The 13,353-nt window shown below is 38.6% G+C and overlaps 1 protein-coding gene across 1 annotated transcript in view; it reads left to right on the forward strand.

Moving 5' to 3' along the window:
* The first annotated feature begins 1,483 nt into the window (after positions 1–1,483).
* Positions 1,484–13,353, forward strand: part of LOC105931181 (proline rich transmembrane protein 4) — a 35,376-nt gene continuing 23,506 nt past the window's right edge. Inside the window, exons 1-2 of the mRNA XM_012869754.3 lie at positions 1,484–1,622; positions 11,494–13,150. Of these exons, the coding sequence (XP_012725208.2) occupies positions 11,584–13,150 (1,567 nt within the window). The 5' untranslated portion in view covers positions 1,484–1,622; positions 11,494–11,583. The remainder of the gene's footprint in view (positions 1,623–11,493; positions 13,151–13,353) is intronic.

Raw genomic sequence — 13,353 nt, forward strand, 5'->3', positions numbered from 1 at the left:
CCTTTGTGGAGCAAAGCCTGAAATCTAAGCAAATATCTCTAAAATATGAAAGTCATTTATTTTAAAACTTTCTGCAGTGGGTCAAAATGGGCTTGCTACATGCTTGAATGAATGATAAAAAAAAGAAGGAGAATCCCTTATGATATGATGATCTGGGCAATCTTACTCCCAGACATCAGAATGATGTGCTAGAATTTCAATTATTTTATATGGCAATCCAATACATTTGAATAAAAATGCTCATACAAGGGAAATTAGTTTTCAATACAAACTTAAACAAAGGGGATAAGAATAGAAATGAGAGTCAAGGTGAAGCCTTCCATTATCAAAACGATCTCCCCTGAGCTGATGGGACCAAGTCAGACTGAGGAGGGGGCTTCAACACTGCTTCGAGCACTCAGGCACCGTTCAGGAAATTATGTTTCCTTACTTTGCTGATTGTTTCTATTCTTGATAGTCCAGGGGTTCATTTAATCAAACATGTTAAGACTATTTTGCCAAATAGTTTGTTGAGTAACACCCCTTTACTGTAGGCTCCAGATGTCATCAGAGATACGTTTGTTCTTTGATTTCAACACAATGCCTCAAACTGTGCCCAAGTTTATCTGCTACTTACATTGTGTGTTGCTTGATAAATGTTTGCCTTTATAGTCGAATAGAATTATAAATTAATAGGATTAAACAGTCCTTCTCATTTTAAACTGTGCATATATAAAAATTATAAAACATAAGCTATAAAGAGATCTACAGGTGTTCACCAAGGATGGCTCCTTGGACCATTGTTGCTTAATCCTTATATCAATGACATTTAACCATGTTATATTTGTAACATCTTCATGTAAACCATTAGTACTTATTATATATGTTACCAGAATGAAGTAGGTTGAGCACTACAGTTGACAGAGTATTGTGTGGAAAATAGTATTTTTTTTTAGTCATGTCATCTTAAAAATATTAAGTTACAGCACTAAATCAATGTATGCGTAAATACAAAAATAAACTATACATTGTTAACCTTCCAATTTTAAATGCTTCAGCCTTTAACTAATGACATGTGAAGAAACTACTTTTTTGTGTTTTTATTACTGGTGAGCCAGGCCATTTACGGTAATCTGTCTGGTTCTATTTTCTTTACCCTGTAAAAAATCAAAAGCATGGACTGTTTGGTTAACATTTTGTTAAAAAAAAACAGCTACATGCAAAGGTCAGCAGTTTCAGAATGAGTGTATAAATGCATGAATGTGTAGGCTTTGCGTTTCATTTTCAGAAAGCTTGCTTCCATAAACCAACATTGTCCCAACTGTGTGCCCCGGTGTCCATGGTTGTGGGTGATCTTTGGTAATGAACAATTTGCTCAGTGAGGTGTGACCGTGGGCAATATGACGGGAGCCGTGCAGTGAGTCAGAGAGAGAGACAGATACCAACAGGGGGAGTATGAGAGAGAGAGGGAGAGAGAGAGAGAGAGAGAGAAGAGAGAGCGAGTGGGAGGGAGGGAGACTGGAACTCCATTCCACACAGGCAAACCCACAGAGGCTCGCAAAAACCACCTCGACTGCAGCACACACTCTCTCCCTCTAACACCACTGGATGTGGATTCTCCATCTTACTACATACATCTGCAGGTAAGCGGCTGACATTCTCTTCTCCACGTAAATGTCTCTGTTCAACCCTGAATGTTTAATTCAGCAGGCTTGTCTTCAAGGATATTGAACGTATGGGTTTGACTCATGCTGTAGCTTGTAGATGCACACTGTGGAAAACAGCTGCAATAATACTGCTGGTAAACAATCCAGAATATGCAAACTCACTGTTTTTCCTCACAAATGCGAGAAATTAGCCAGGCTGTTGACATTTAAATACAGAAGGATAAACTGGTAAGAGTAAACCATTTCTCTTTCAAACAAGGTTTATGTTCAGAGTGACATTGGTATAAGAATCATGGTAACATCTGTCATTTGCATGTTAATCCATAATTATGGTGTAACCATGACTGTTCATCCCATTTTCGGTGAAGGATACTGGTGACATATGGAAGCATGTGCATCTGTTTTGAAACATTCTCGCCAAGATGATTGGAAAGGGACACTGCCCATTTGCACTTGAAAGCAAATTCTACACTTCTCCAAATGCAGCAGCAGAATCCAAATGGTTCTCAAATCTGTGGGATTAGCGCAACGTCTTTGGCTTCGGCTGTCACCATGGCAAAGGCAGCAAGTGGAACGCTTTGCTAGAGAGAATCCTTTAAAGTGAGCAGGTTCGGTGCATTCATCAGAGCTCGGATTAACACAAGCGACTAACCTGATCAATTCATGTCTCACTCAAGCTGTGTTTCAGAGCCTATTTAAAGTGGTGAGATAGATTATGCACTAAATTAATAAAATAAAATGCACCGCGTCTTGTTCTGAGTGGTGCTAACTGGAGGTACAAACTCACGTGCCAAGGATTACGAAAGCAAGGAATTAATCTTGTTTGTAAACAGTAGGAGTCAGGATGCCTTCTGGTTGTAAAGCCACCTGTGGTCAAGTCACCTGTTGGAGTCAAACTTCTGATACAGTCTTTTCTGAAACAGCAGTGTCTTATCTTTTTTTTTTTTACTATTGGTCAAGAGAGCAGCTCTCATTAGGGTCGATAATGTCCAGGGACTATTGACTGCAGCTGGTTGCATAATTCAATCTGCGGGTCTGCTGCAACTCATGAGTTGATTACAGGACCTCTGATGTGGAAGATAAAGTTGAAGATGAACATAAGGAGAGCTCGGTCCAGACTGTATTCTGACCCAACTAAAAGATACATACTATATTCTTTGTTGAGTTGATGAAAATGATACATAAATTGCAGATTTTACAGTCTTAAAATCAAAACAGTTAAACTCAGTGACAAACCAAAATCTTAAAATGTAATTTAAAAAAGCCTTCAATAAAGGAGTATTGCAGTTTTCCTAAAAAATATGCTAAAATGTTAACTGGCAGCTTTGTGTTGCTAACAAGATGCCAAACCAATAAGTTAATACATGTCTTATTTATGGAACCAGTGCAATATCAGAACCCAACAACCAGTGACTATGGTGCTTTGCATTAGAGTACTCCTTAGCCTTTAGCATACAATACCCCTTTTTTTCTAAAGCTCTCAAAAAAAAAATAAAAAAATAACAAGGCAGCTGCCCAATGCGCTGTACAAAAATATGTAAGAGAGAGAGAACATAAATAAAACAAATAAAGAACTGCAATTAAATACATAGAAGTTACAGAAAATCTTAAGTAGTACAGGTACATACAACGGGTAAAAGATTAAGACATAGATGCCAACTCACTTTGGGTTAAAAGCCAACAAAAAGTGTGTTTAAACCGAGTTTTAAAAACAGCAAGAGATGGAGCTTGCCTGACCTCCAGATGAAGCTCATTCTGGCTCCCTCTCTTCTAGATATATCTAGTGGGTTTATAAAAACGCTTTAGAACAGTCAAAAGCATTTGGTCAGCTGATGTACGAGTACACAGTGTCATGTACGGGTGAAGCAGTTCCGACAAATAAGAAGCGGCTGGATCATTAAGAGACTTAAAAACCAAGAGAATAATCTTAAAATGGATTCAAAACAGAACAGTAAAGAGATGCTAAAGCTTGAGTTATTGTGGGGCATTTTGTTCCAGCTGTAGACATGAGAAGAAAGCCTGGCTGATTGCCAGTCAAAAGAGAGTTACAATAATCCATGCGTGAGGTGATAAAGGTATGGAGCACTGTCGCTAGGTTGCATCTAGACAGGGGGGAATTTGTTTTTGACTGCCGCTTCCACTGAAAGAAATAGGACTTAACCACAGCGTTGACACGTAAGTCATGTTTTAGGCTATGGTCCATTTTTACACCTAAATCAGTGATGCTGGGTTTTTCATGCGGGGCCAAAAGGATAAATCAAAGGAAGGGATACAACTGGAGTCGCTGTTTAAAAAGCATAACATCAGTCTTTGTTTCATCAAAACTAAGGAAATTCAGTACCATTCATTGTCTTGATGGCAACAACACAAGGAGAGGCTAGACACAACCAATGTTTTAAAGGGAAATAGGCTTGACAGTCATCAGCATATAAATTAAATGACACCCAATGCTTTGTAAAAAATATTTCCTTTTTTAACAAAACAATTTTGCCCAAAGTTGTAAGACAGCTGAAAACATAGCTCAGATTTTTTTGAATTCTGATAAAAGCTGTTAATATATATTACCTCCTTTAGATATATCTACTGCCATTTTCATTTGAATCCATATTAGCTGGTCTCAGAGGCTGAAGCTAACGGCTAGGGGCCAAGACCAAACCAGACTTTAACCATCAAAAAACAAGTTCAGTCTCAAAAACGTCAAAGCAGTTTATACAAACACCCTTGAATGAACTTTTAAACCATTGTCTTGTTTGTATTGGACAGTTATTTACATAGAGGCAGATGGTTGTTTACACGAAAAAGGAGCTATTCCTCTTACAGGTAGAGCATTTCGAGTCAGAGCAACTCTGATATAAAAATAAATCAGACTAAGAGATCAAAACTTCTTTTTTACAGTTTAAGTTAATACTGTCATCACTTTTTACAGTGCCCTCATTTTTTACTAGGAAACTGTAATTCTGCCAAAAAAGCATATGATCATACAGCATATGTTTCACACAGGAAGATTATTGTTGGTGCAGCTTCTAACTCCACCACTTCCCATGGCAAAAATCATCAGCTTTTGTGTAAATAACCACCAACATGGAAACATGATTGTAGTTTAATGTCTTGTAAAGTAATATTTAAAAAAAGTATTTTTCTTTAATGGAGTCATTTTAACATACATTTCCCTTTAGATTTGAGATTAGCCCAGAATTTCAGCCTGCAAGACTAATAATATAGATTTATGCTATATAAAAAGGCAAAGTCAGTTATATTTTGCAGGTAAGACATTAATTGCTTATAACCTTTCGAGTATTTGTGCTTACAAGAAAAGATCAAAAACTGGCAATTATGATTCATCATCTATTTGCCAACAGTTACAGTGTCCTTTGCTATTTTGTACCATTGTAATTTTGGTTGTACAACATGGGTCTGTCTGTCAAACTTTTTGCACTCATGATGTGGACATGTTAAGGATTGAAAGATCAAAGTGATCTAATCATAGCCTCCTTTAAGGAATTTTGGGTTTCCCCTGAGCTAACGCGTGTAAGCGCACCCCTCGTGGATTTTGCTCCGCCTGTAGGCTTAGTAGGTTGGATTTGGTTTACAATGAACGTCCTATATTAGACCCTCTTGGAATGCTTAGATAAAGCCTATATTGGCAAGAGCAGTGCAGTTTCTCTGGAGGTCTCAACCAGGCCACAAATGGGTGTTAAGAGAATCAGTTGAAATCAAGCAACACACATTGGAACCATACTGGCCTCCTTTTTAACCCAGAGATGTCCAGTATCAAACTTATATCAGCAATTAACATGGGGCCACTATCCAACTTATGGGTAAATTCTTTCAGGGACAGTTTTTTAGTTAATTTATGCCAACATTGTCCCCATATGTAAATGTCTGGGATGAGTCCAAAGAATTGCTCAGAGCGATGTTAGTTTGATTTGGGGTCAGAAAATTTATTTTCATGAGTCCTGGCAGAAAATAAAAGAAAACAGTGTGCAGTTAAAAGTCTTAAAAACCTAACTGAAATCAATTACATGGGTACAATATGGCAGCACGAAGGGACAAAATGGCAAAGAGGTACAAGTTGGTGAATGGGCAAATTACTTTACCTGAAACACCAGCAGCAGAAACAATAAAACTAATAGCGTGAAATTGTAATATTGTTAATATAACTATCAAGCTGAGAATAACACTTTCTGTGTTTACAACTAGAACAATTATCTATTTGTTTAAATTGAGAATACATTTAGATTTTACATTGCACACAGTTTTAAATGCTTAAAAAGAGCTCTTTTATAACTGGTGAACTTAAATTTGATGAACACAACTGTAAAATCTGTGTTTTGGGTGGAAGCTTAAATATTCTTGGGCATCCTAAGTGGCAGTTTAGTTCACTTAAATCACTCTAAACACGATGGGTTAAAAATAAAGTCAGTAGTAGCAATCCTTTTACTCTGTGGGAAGCACAATGATTCATTCTAAAGTGCAAAACTGATCTGGAATGTCCTATCTAATCAATCTTTATGGTAATGTCTGAGCAATAAACAGGGCATTGTGTTGTTGATGTTTACAAATACGTTAACCAACAGATTTAAATCCAGTGGAGCAAATTCAAATTTATGCTTCTTTATATGTTAAGCATGTAATTTAATAGAACCTCAGAACAAAATTCAGGTTGTATTTTATACTTGATAGATCTTGTCGACCAACTTTTCTTGCAAAAAAAAAAAAAAAAAAAAATGCTCAACACTAAAGTTAATTTTTCCCATATACCACTTGACATGAAATACCGTCCTGCTGTTTAAAAAAGAGCCAGTATCATTGAATTTTTGCAGAAATGACATCTGGAAAAGGCCACTAAATGTGAAAACCAGTTAAAGAGCTTTTACCGAAATCATACAAGATCACAAGAGAAAAAAACACGTGTGCCCACATGCAAGAGAGCTTACATATAACCATGGAAATAATACTATAGTGAAAAGTTCTGCTTGTAAATATGCACACCCACACATGCAGGGGCAAAAAAAAAAGACAACCATCACCCACAGCAGTAACCATTTGCAGGAACGTGAATAACTCCATTATCCTGGACTGTGTCACAGATACAGAAACCTCAGTATGCCTACAGTGGGTTGGTTAAAAAGTAATGACATTGGCAACTGTCATTTCATCTGTTTGTGGATCCCTGGGTTGTAGAGCCTCTCTTTTAGCCTATTAGCGAAGACAAACAGCTCTACCATGACAATGTATCTCTATTCCGATCCGCTATGTGATTCTTTTACAAGTTTAACTACAACAGCAATATTATGATCCACCAGAGGCTTGCAGAGGCAAAGTCCTGGCGTCAGATCAGTAAAACAAAACGAAACTTCCACATGAAGCAGGTTATAGTAAGGTGATGGCAGATTAAGATCAAGATGGCTCCTTGTAATCAGAAAGTGAATCAAGTGTGGGCTTCTCACAAGCGCACAAAGAGACGCAGACAATATGAGCATGACAGAGACTGCTGCAGAGTTTTTTCTGCTGCACTGATAAGGCCACAATAGAATGATAACATGGTGGGTTTGGGTTTTTGTCTCTCCACTGCTGCCCTTGTTGTTTGCTCTGTGCACCTCCGCTTCATTGAACGCAGCACAGTATCAGATCCAAACTTCCATCCGAAGCAGTATGCCAAAATGGCAGCAAATTAACCGAAGGCAGTTGTTAATTTCCTGACAGACACTTGTTATACTTTCGTCAGCCCATGATTTAAGCAGGCATGAGTCAGATGTGGTGGGTGATCATTGGGGGAAAAAAACAGTTGATGAGCAGCTAATGAGGAAACTATGTGTAACTTGACTGTTCATTACTCATAAAATTGTGGATGTGGCAATCAAACTGACCAAGCGAAAGCTTTTAACTCCAAAACCACAATTGTTGTGGCTTGTTCAAAAATTTTCTGATTTTTCTTTTTTTCCCCGGTATCATTCTTCTTATTTTTTCTCCTTTTTTTTTGTATAACTAGATGCCTTTTCTGTGGCTCACTGTGGGAGTATATAGGGTGTCAGACATGCTTCTAACAGGTATCCAGTCCTTCCATAACCAAACTAAAAGGTTTATTCATATATTCTGCACGGAAAGCTTGATGCCTGTGCAGGTTGGGCTCTGCAAGGGCTGCCTCTCGTCACTGATCCTGTGGATAGTGTTCATGGACAGAATCCTAAGGCATTGTTACGGAGATGATGTCTCCATCTAGTTGGGTAACGTCATGCTCCGTGTGCTGCTGTTGGTATCTTTAAGCCGTGACCTTAAGCAAGCACTGGAATGGTAAAAAAGCCGAGTGTAAAGCTCCAGAGAAGATAGTCAGTTGTGTGAAGAAGAAGTTTTCAACCAGAAACCGGTAGACTGCTTCCTATAGTTCGAAGGTCAGCCTTTGTCTCAAGTGGAAGAGTTCACAACTGAGTATTAAGTGGGTTTAAGTGTGATGTTGTGTTGTTCATGAGTGACTGTAAGATGGAAAGGAAGATGGATAGAAATACTGTCACCTAATAATAATGCTGGTACTGCTCCTGTCTGTTGTGGTGAAGAAACAGTAAAGCCAAATGTAGAGCTTTGGTTTCACTGGTCAATCTACGTTTAGACTGATGCCTGTGGTCATGAGATACAGATCATGGTAGAAAGAAGGAGATCCTAGATACAAACGAATAAAACAAGCTTCACTCCTTAGGGAGGCTGGGATCAGTTTAGAGAAAAGGTGAGGAGCTCCGTCATCCCGAGGAAGGTCATAATCTTCCTTCGGAGGTTTTATCAGCCTATCTTACTGAAAGGAGAAACTTGGCAGACCAAGTAGGTGCGGGTGGAACTTTCTATCCGTTCTGACTTAAGATCAGCTTGGTGAGACATGCCCTGGATTCCTTCTTAGACCCGTCCTCCCTGACCTGATTTTAAATTAGAGTAAGAAAAGGGATAGATGGACAGATGAGGTTGTAGTCAAAGCTTTTGCATCAGGAACTCTATTCAAGTGTTGAACCAGATATTTGGGCATGGTGGAGCAACATGCAGATTTTATCATGCAAAGGCTTGAGGGGTGATAGCAGGCAAGGGCTTTATTGTCTTTTTAGGCAGAGCCACATTCTTGCTCTCTTTCCACATTTGTTATAATATTTTAAAATGTGTGATAATCAAGCCATGTCAGAAGCTCCCAAATGAACAGATGGATATAATGGGTTATATCAGCTCAGTGTATGATGTTTCACTTTAAATACAGAACCAGCAACATACTTTTCAAAAGTATGGATCAGTTTACTTGGGCCTTTAAAAATAAGTTAAAAAAGCAATATGGTTACCACTTTATCCAAAATAAACAAATTTAGCATTTGATTGTATCAGGAGTTTCAATTAAATCTTAAAATATTAACATAATTCAGAACTAAATGTGTGACAAAAAGTATCCGATATGCCGTAATCAAATCAGACTTGATTATTTTTCAGATTCTATGAGTTTTCCTTTTACGTGAAGATGCTCAATGAAAGTGATACTGCAGTGAAATGTGAGAATGTAAGCCAAAATAAATTATACATAGCCTCTGCTGCTTAAATAATAAATATTGTCAAGGTCAAATGAACAGCTAAGCAACCAGAGACATAATTTACTTCATAGCATTAATTCTCTTTACTGTCCTGTTTATTACCATAATAACTGTTAGCAAAATTCCTCTAAGAAACCAGAAGGAAGCGCATGTGTGGGTGTTTACACCTACTACAGAACAGTACTAGTAGGCAAAAGAGTACACGGTGTGCTAACATACAGACTTCAGTCCGAATTCGACTACAATCATGTATCTGCATATCTAAACTATGTGCAGGTTTTTCACTACAAGCTCCAAGGAACAGCTACCAAAAATAAGCATCGCCCATATGGAAATTGATTTTCATGCTGCTCAATCACAGCTCCAAAACTAGAGAGTGTGTGGGAAGCTCTATGTTTAACACACTGGTAGTCAAACTTCAGACTTTTAAGTGAGAGTGCTTGATTTCTGGAGGTCTAAATATAGGGGGAAATGGCTTTTTAAACCTGTAGCTTACTGACTAGTGAGCCTTTTTGGCTCTGGCTTATTGATCTAGTTTATGAGCCTCTAAAGGGAAAAGAATAAAGTTAAGAACACATTTTAAATCAAAATAATAGAGATTTATTAGAGCAGGAAAACATTTAGAAAAGGAGTAAGAGCATCATAGGGAGAATAGAGAGGTTCAGAATGGTCGCAGCTTTCTGTGAATATTGATGTTTTTCTCACTCCCACATAAAGATCTTTGTCGGCTTGAAAGAACAAATAAATCTGAGATTTAAAGGCAACAAGGCCGGAGCCTGGGGATGTTCAGAGGAGTTTAAGTACAGCGGAAGCACACAGGTTGTTGTTCTCGCAAAGGAAATTCCTTTGGTGCTCCAATCTTTTCACTGAGGCAACAGGCTGGTGACTTTGAACCATCTAATGCTTTACAAAAGAATAGGAGGTCCCCTTATTCTTAAACTGAAAAGCCAGACTCAACTTCTCTACAACCCCCAACTCAGTACAACTCAGAAAAAAAATTCTTGACTACTGCTTTTTGGTTACATTAAAATGCAAAAGGATGGGTGTTGTGTTTTTCACCCTGTCTTATTACTACTGGATATCAGTTTTGTGTTTGAAACTGTTGATTATAACATTACTGTTTGACAGATTCCAGGAAAATGGGTGTGAATTTCTGGTTCTGTATTCAATCACTACTTTGAATTATTTAATAATCATAAATCTAATCAACAAAAATCACTTGCGAGGTTCCTCAAGGCTCAATTCTCAGTCCATTTTAATCAGCTATTAAAGGTTGCCGGTAGCTAAGATTATGGCCTATTATAACAGTGCTTGACATTATGTACGCTGAGCAAACAGAACTTTATTTATCTGTCAGTGTATGACTAAATACCTTGCAGTCACTGGTTAAGTGAGTCCATAGATAGGTCTGAACATCACAAGGGGAATGTGGAAAAGACTGAAGTCATTTTGTTTGGTCCTAAAAATATGTTTTATTTTCAAAACTCAACCAAACTCAGTGTGGCTAAAAACTACACAGGGAAGCAAGAAATAAAGTTACATTATCGACTCAGACCTAAAACGTAACAATTACCTCAAGACTATTACAAAAATATGCCCACCGCCATCCTAATCTCATTGAATGAGGTGTTTCCTAAATGCTGCTACTGGAGCCCTGACTAACATCAAGAAAACAGATTATATCAGCCCCGATTCTTAAAACGTAAAAGGATAAGTTGTAAAATTGTTTTTGATTTCTTAATAACTGAGTGAGTTGTTACTTAGAAAGTTTTGGCTGTTTTTCAATTATGAAAAAAAACATTGTTTCTTCCAGCATTCCTTTAGAATGGAATATTAATTAATCAGTTCATATTTACTGTGACTCAGCTATTTGTTTTAAATTAGCATTTTGCTGTGTATTCTATGCTTGAATCTTTCTATATAAATTAAATTCTTGTTATGAATGTGATTGCCTTTACATTGTAATTTCTTGTAAAGCACTTTGAATTATCTTATGCATGTATGGTGCAATGCAAAAACCAAGAAGAATTAACTTGTAAAATGTTTTGAACTGTGTTATTCAAAGTTGGGAACATAGCATAGTTAGCTGCTCTCTAACAGTATTTGCTTGTCATGAATTTTAATCATTTCTACACTTATTTTCTATATGTGGGGCACTAAGTAAAGCTCTTTTTTTAGTGTGCTTCTTGATAAGCTAAACAAACAGATGCCTTCTCTGTCAAGTCAAGCCACCCCAAATGTTGCAGAGGAAAAGTGTGTCACCAATTGTCCTGTGTGTTCTTGTCTTCTAGGTCATTCAGTAGAGAAGCCAGTGCTATCCGCCTCAGGGGTCAGAAGAACAGAGAACAACATGTGACAATCAGTGCTCCACAGTCGGCAGCATGCTTCGATTTTCTCGGACCTTGGCTCTCTTCTTCTGGTATTATTTGCTATTTCACAGCCAAGCTCTGGCCGACGAAGAGGCCACTGGGGAACTGACACCATCAGGCAAAAATTCACCTGAGGAGAAATCTAGCTTTTACTCGTGGTTTCCATCCATACCCAAGCTTCCTTCCCTGCCCTCTTTTGGCCTTTTTGGGAGCTCAGATGGCAATAATGAAGAAGCTGTCTCAACGGCAACTGCCAAAGGGGTGACAGAACTAATTGGTGTCCTTCAAGACTACACGGGATCAGGAGAAGGGAGCAATTCTGAGGAATCTCAGCAAACCACAACATTGACTCAAAGGCTCTTTATGAGTGTGGCAGAGATAGGAACTGAACCACTTCCTGTCGGGACATCAGATTTGCAACACAGCAGCATATCTCAGAGCAATAGAGAGGCTTTTGTTTCTCCCACAAGCAGCTTTATCAGAACTACTCTGTTCACCGACAGCCCTCACAGAAGTAAAACTCCTGAACAAAACACAACACATACCCCAAGATCATGGAGATCCACAACAGTTGTGATGTCTAGCACAGGTGTGACTCAAACGCCTCTTCCAGATAAAGAAAGTGGTTATCGGGAGGCTATTATTTTCACAGAGAGGATTTCTTCAACAACCCCACCAGAAACTACAGTTTCCACTGCCCTAACATGGAAAACCGCCCAAACCACAACACCCAACCCAGGACTAGTGGAGACGGCTCAGACCAGCACACACCTTGTGGGGCGTGTTACTCTTCCCACCATTGCAGAAACAAATTATTTTGGGGAACAAGAAGATTTAGCTGTCAGTGTTGCTCTTCACTTATCAGAAGGATCATCAGAAATCCCCCCCACAAGAGGTAACTCAATCCTGGGCGTATCTGAGACCAGTCTGGTGAATACTGAAGGGTCAGGGGTGCTTTCTACCACTCCAAGGATGAATCCCACCATCGTGGAAGGCACAATATCAGATATTTACCCCACGCAAAACCATTTAGACCTGGATTTCTCTGAAAAAATTACGGTGAATGCTGAACAACAATCAGAAGTATCCCCTGCTGCCTTCAGGACGGATCATAACTTAATAGTGGAGATCACGACATCAGAAATTCATCCAACAAAAAGCCATTTTGAGTTGGATTATTCAGAGACCATTATCCCAAACACAGAACAACAACCAGGAGTATTGCCTACCAAGCTCAGGATTGATCATAACTTGGAAGTGGACGGCACAACATCAGAAATGTACCACACACAAAGCCACTTAGACTTGGGCTTCTTTGAGACCGGTATGAACACCAAACAAGACCCAGGAGTCCTCTCTTCTACCCTCAGAAAGGTTCTCAATTTAGGGGTGGAGAGTACAACACCGGAAATTCAGACTACACAAAGCCATTTGGGCTTGGGCTTCTCTGAGACGAGTACGGTGAATGCCAAACAGCCTGGAGTATTCTCCACCACCCTCTGGGTCGATCATAATTTATCTGGGGAATCCATACCAAGCACGACTCAAAGCGAAAGGACTAACTTTCCAATAGCAGAAGGTAAGCAGACTCAAGCAACTCTGCAGACACTGAATTGATTGAGTAAATGTAATCTATTCAGGGCAATCTCTGGAGTTCAGTTTGTTCAATGACATCTCTGCTATAATGCCCCAGATTTACTTTAAAGCTGGATTCTATTAAAAAGTGTTTTTATAAGGGTACATATTTACATTTATGTAGCAAAAATAGTCCCAGTTCTGTAT

The sequence above is a fragment of the Fundulus heteroclitus genome, chromosome 17, assembly GCF_011125445.2.
Source record: "Fundulus heteroclitus isolate FHET01 chromosome 17, MU-UCD_Fhet_4.1, whole genome shotgun sequence".
NCBI lineage: Eukaryota > Metazoa > Chordata > Actinopteri > Cyprinodontiformes > Fundulidae > Fundulus > Fundulus heteroclitus.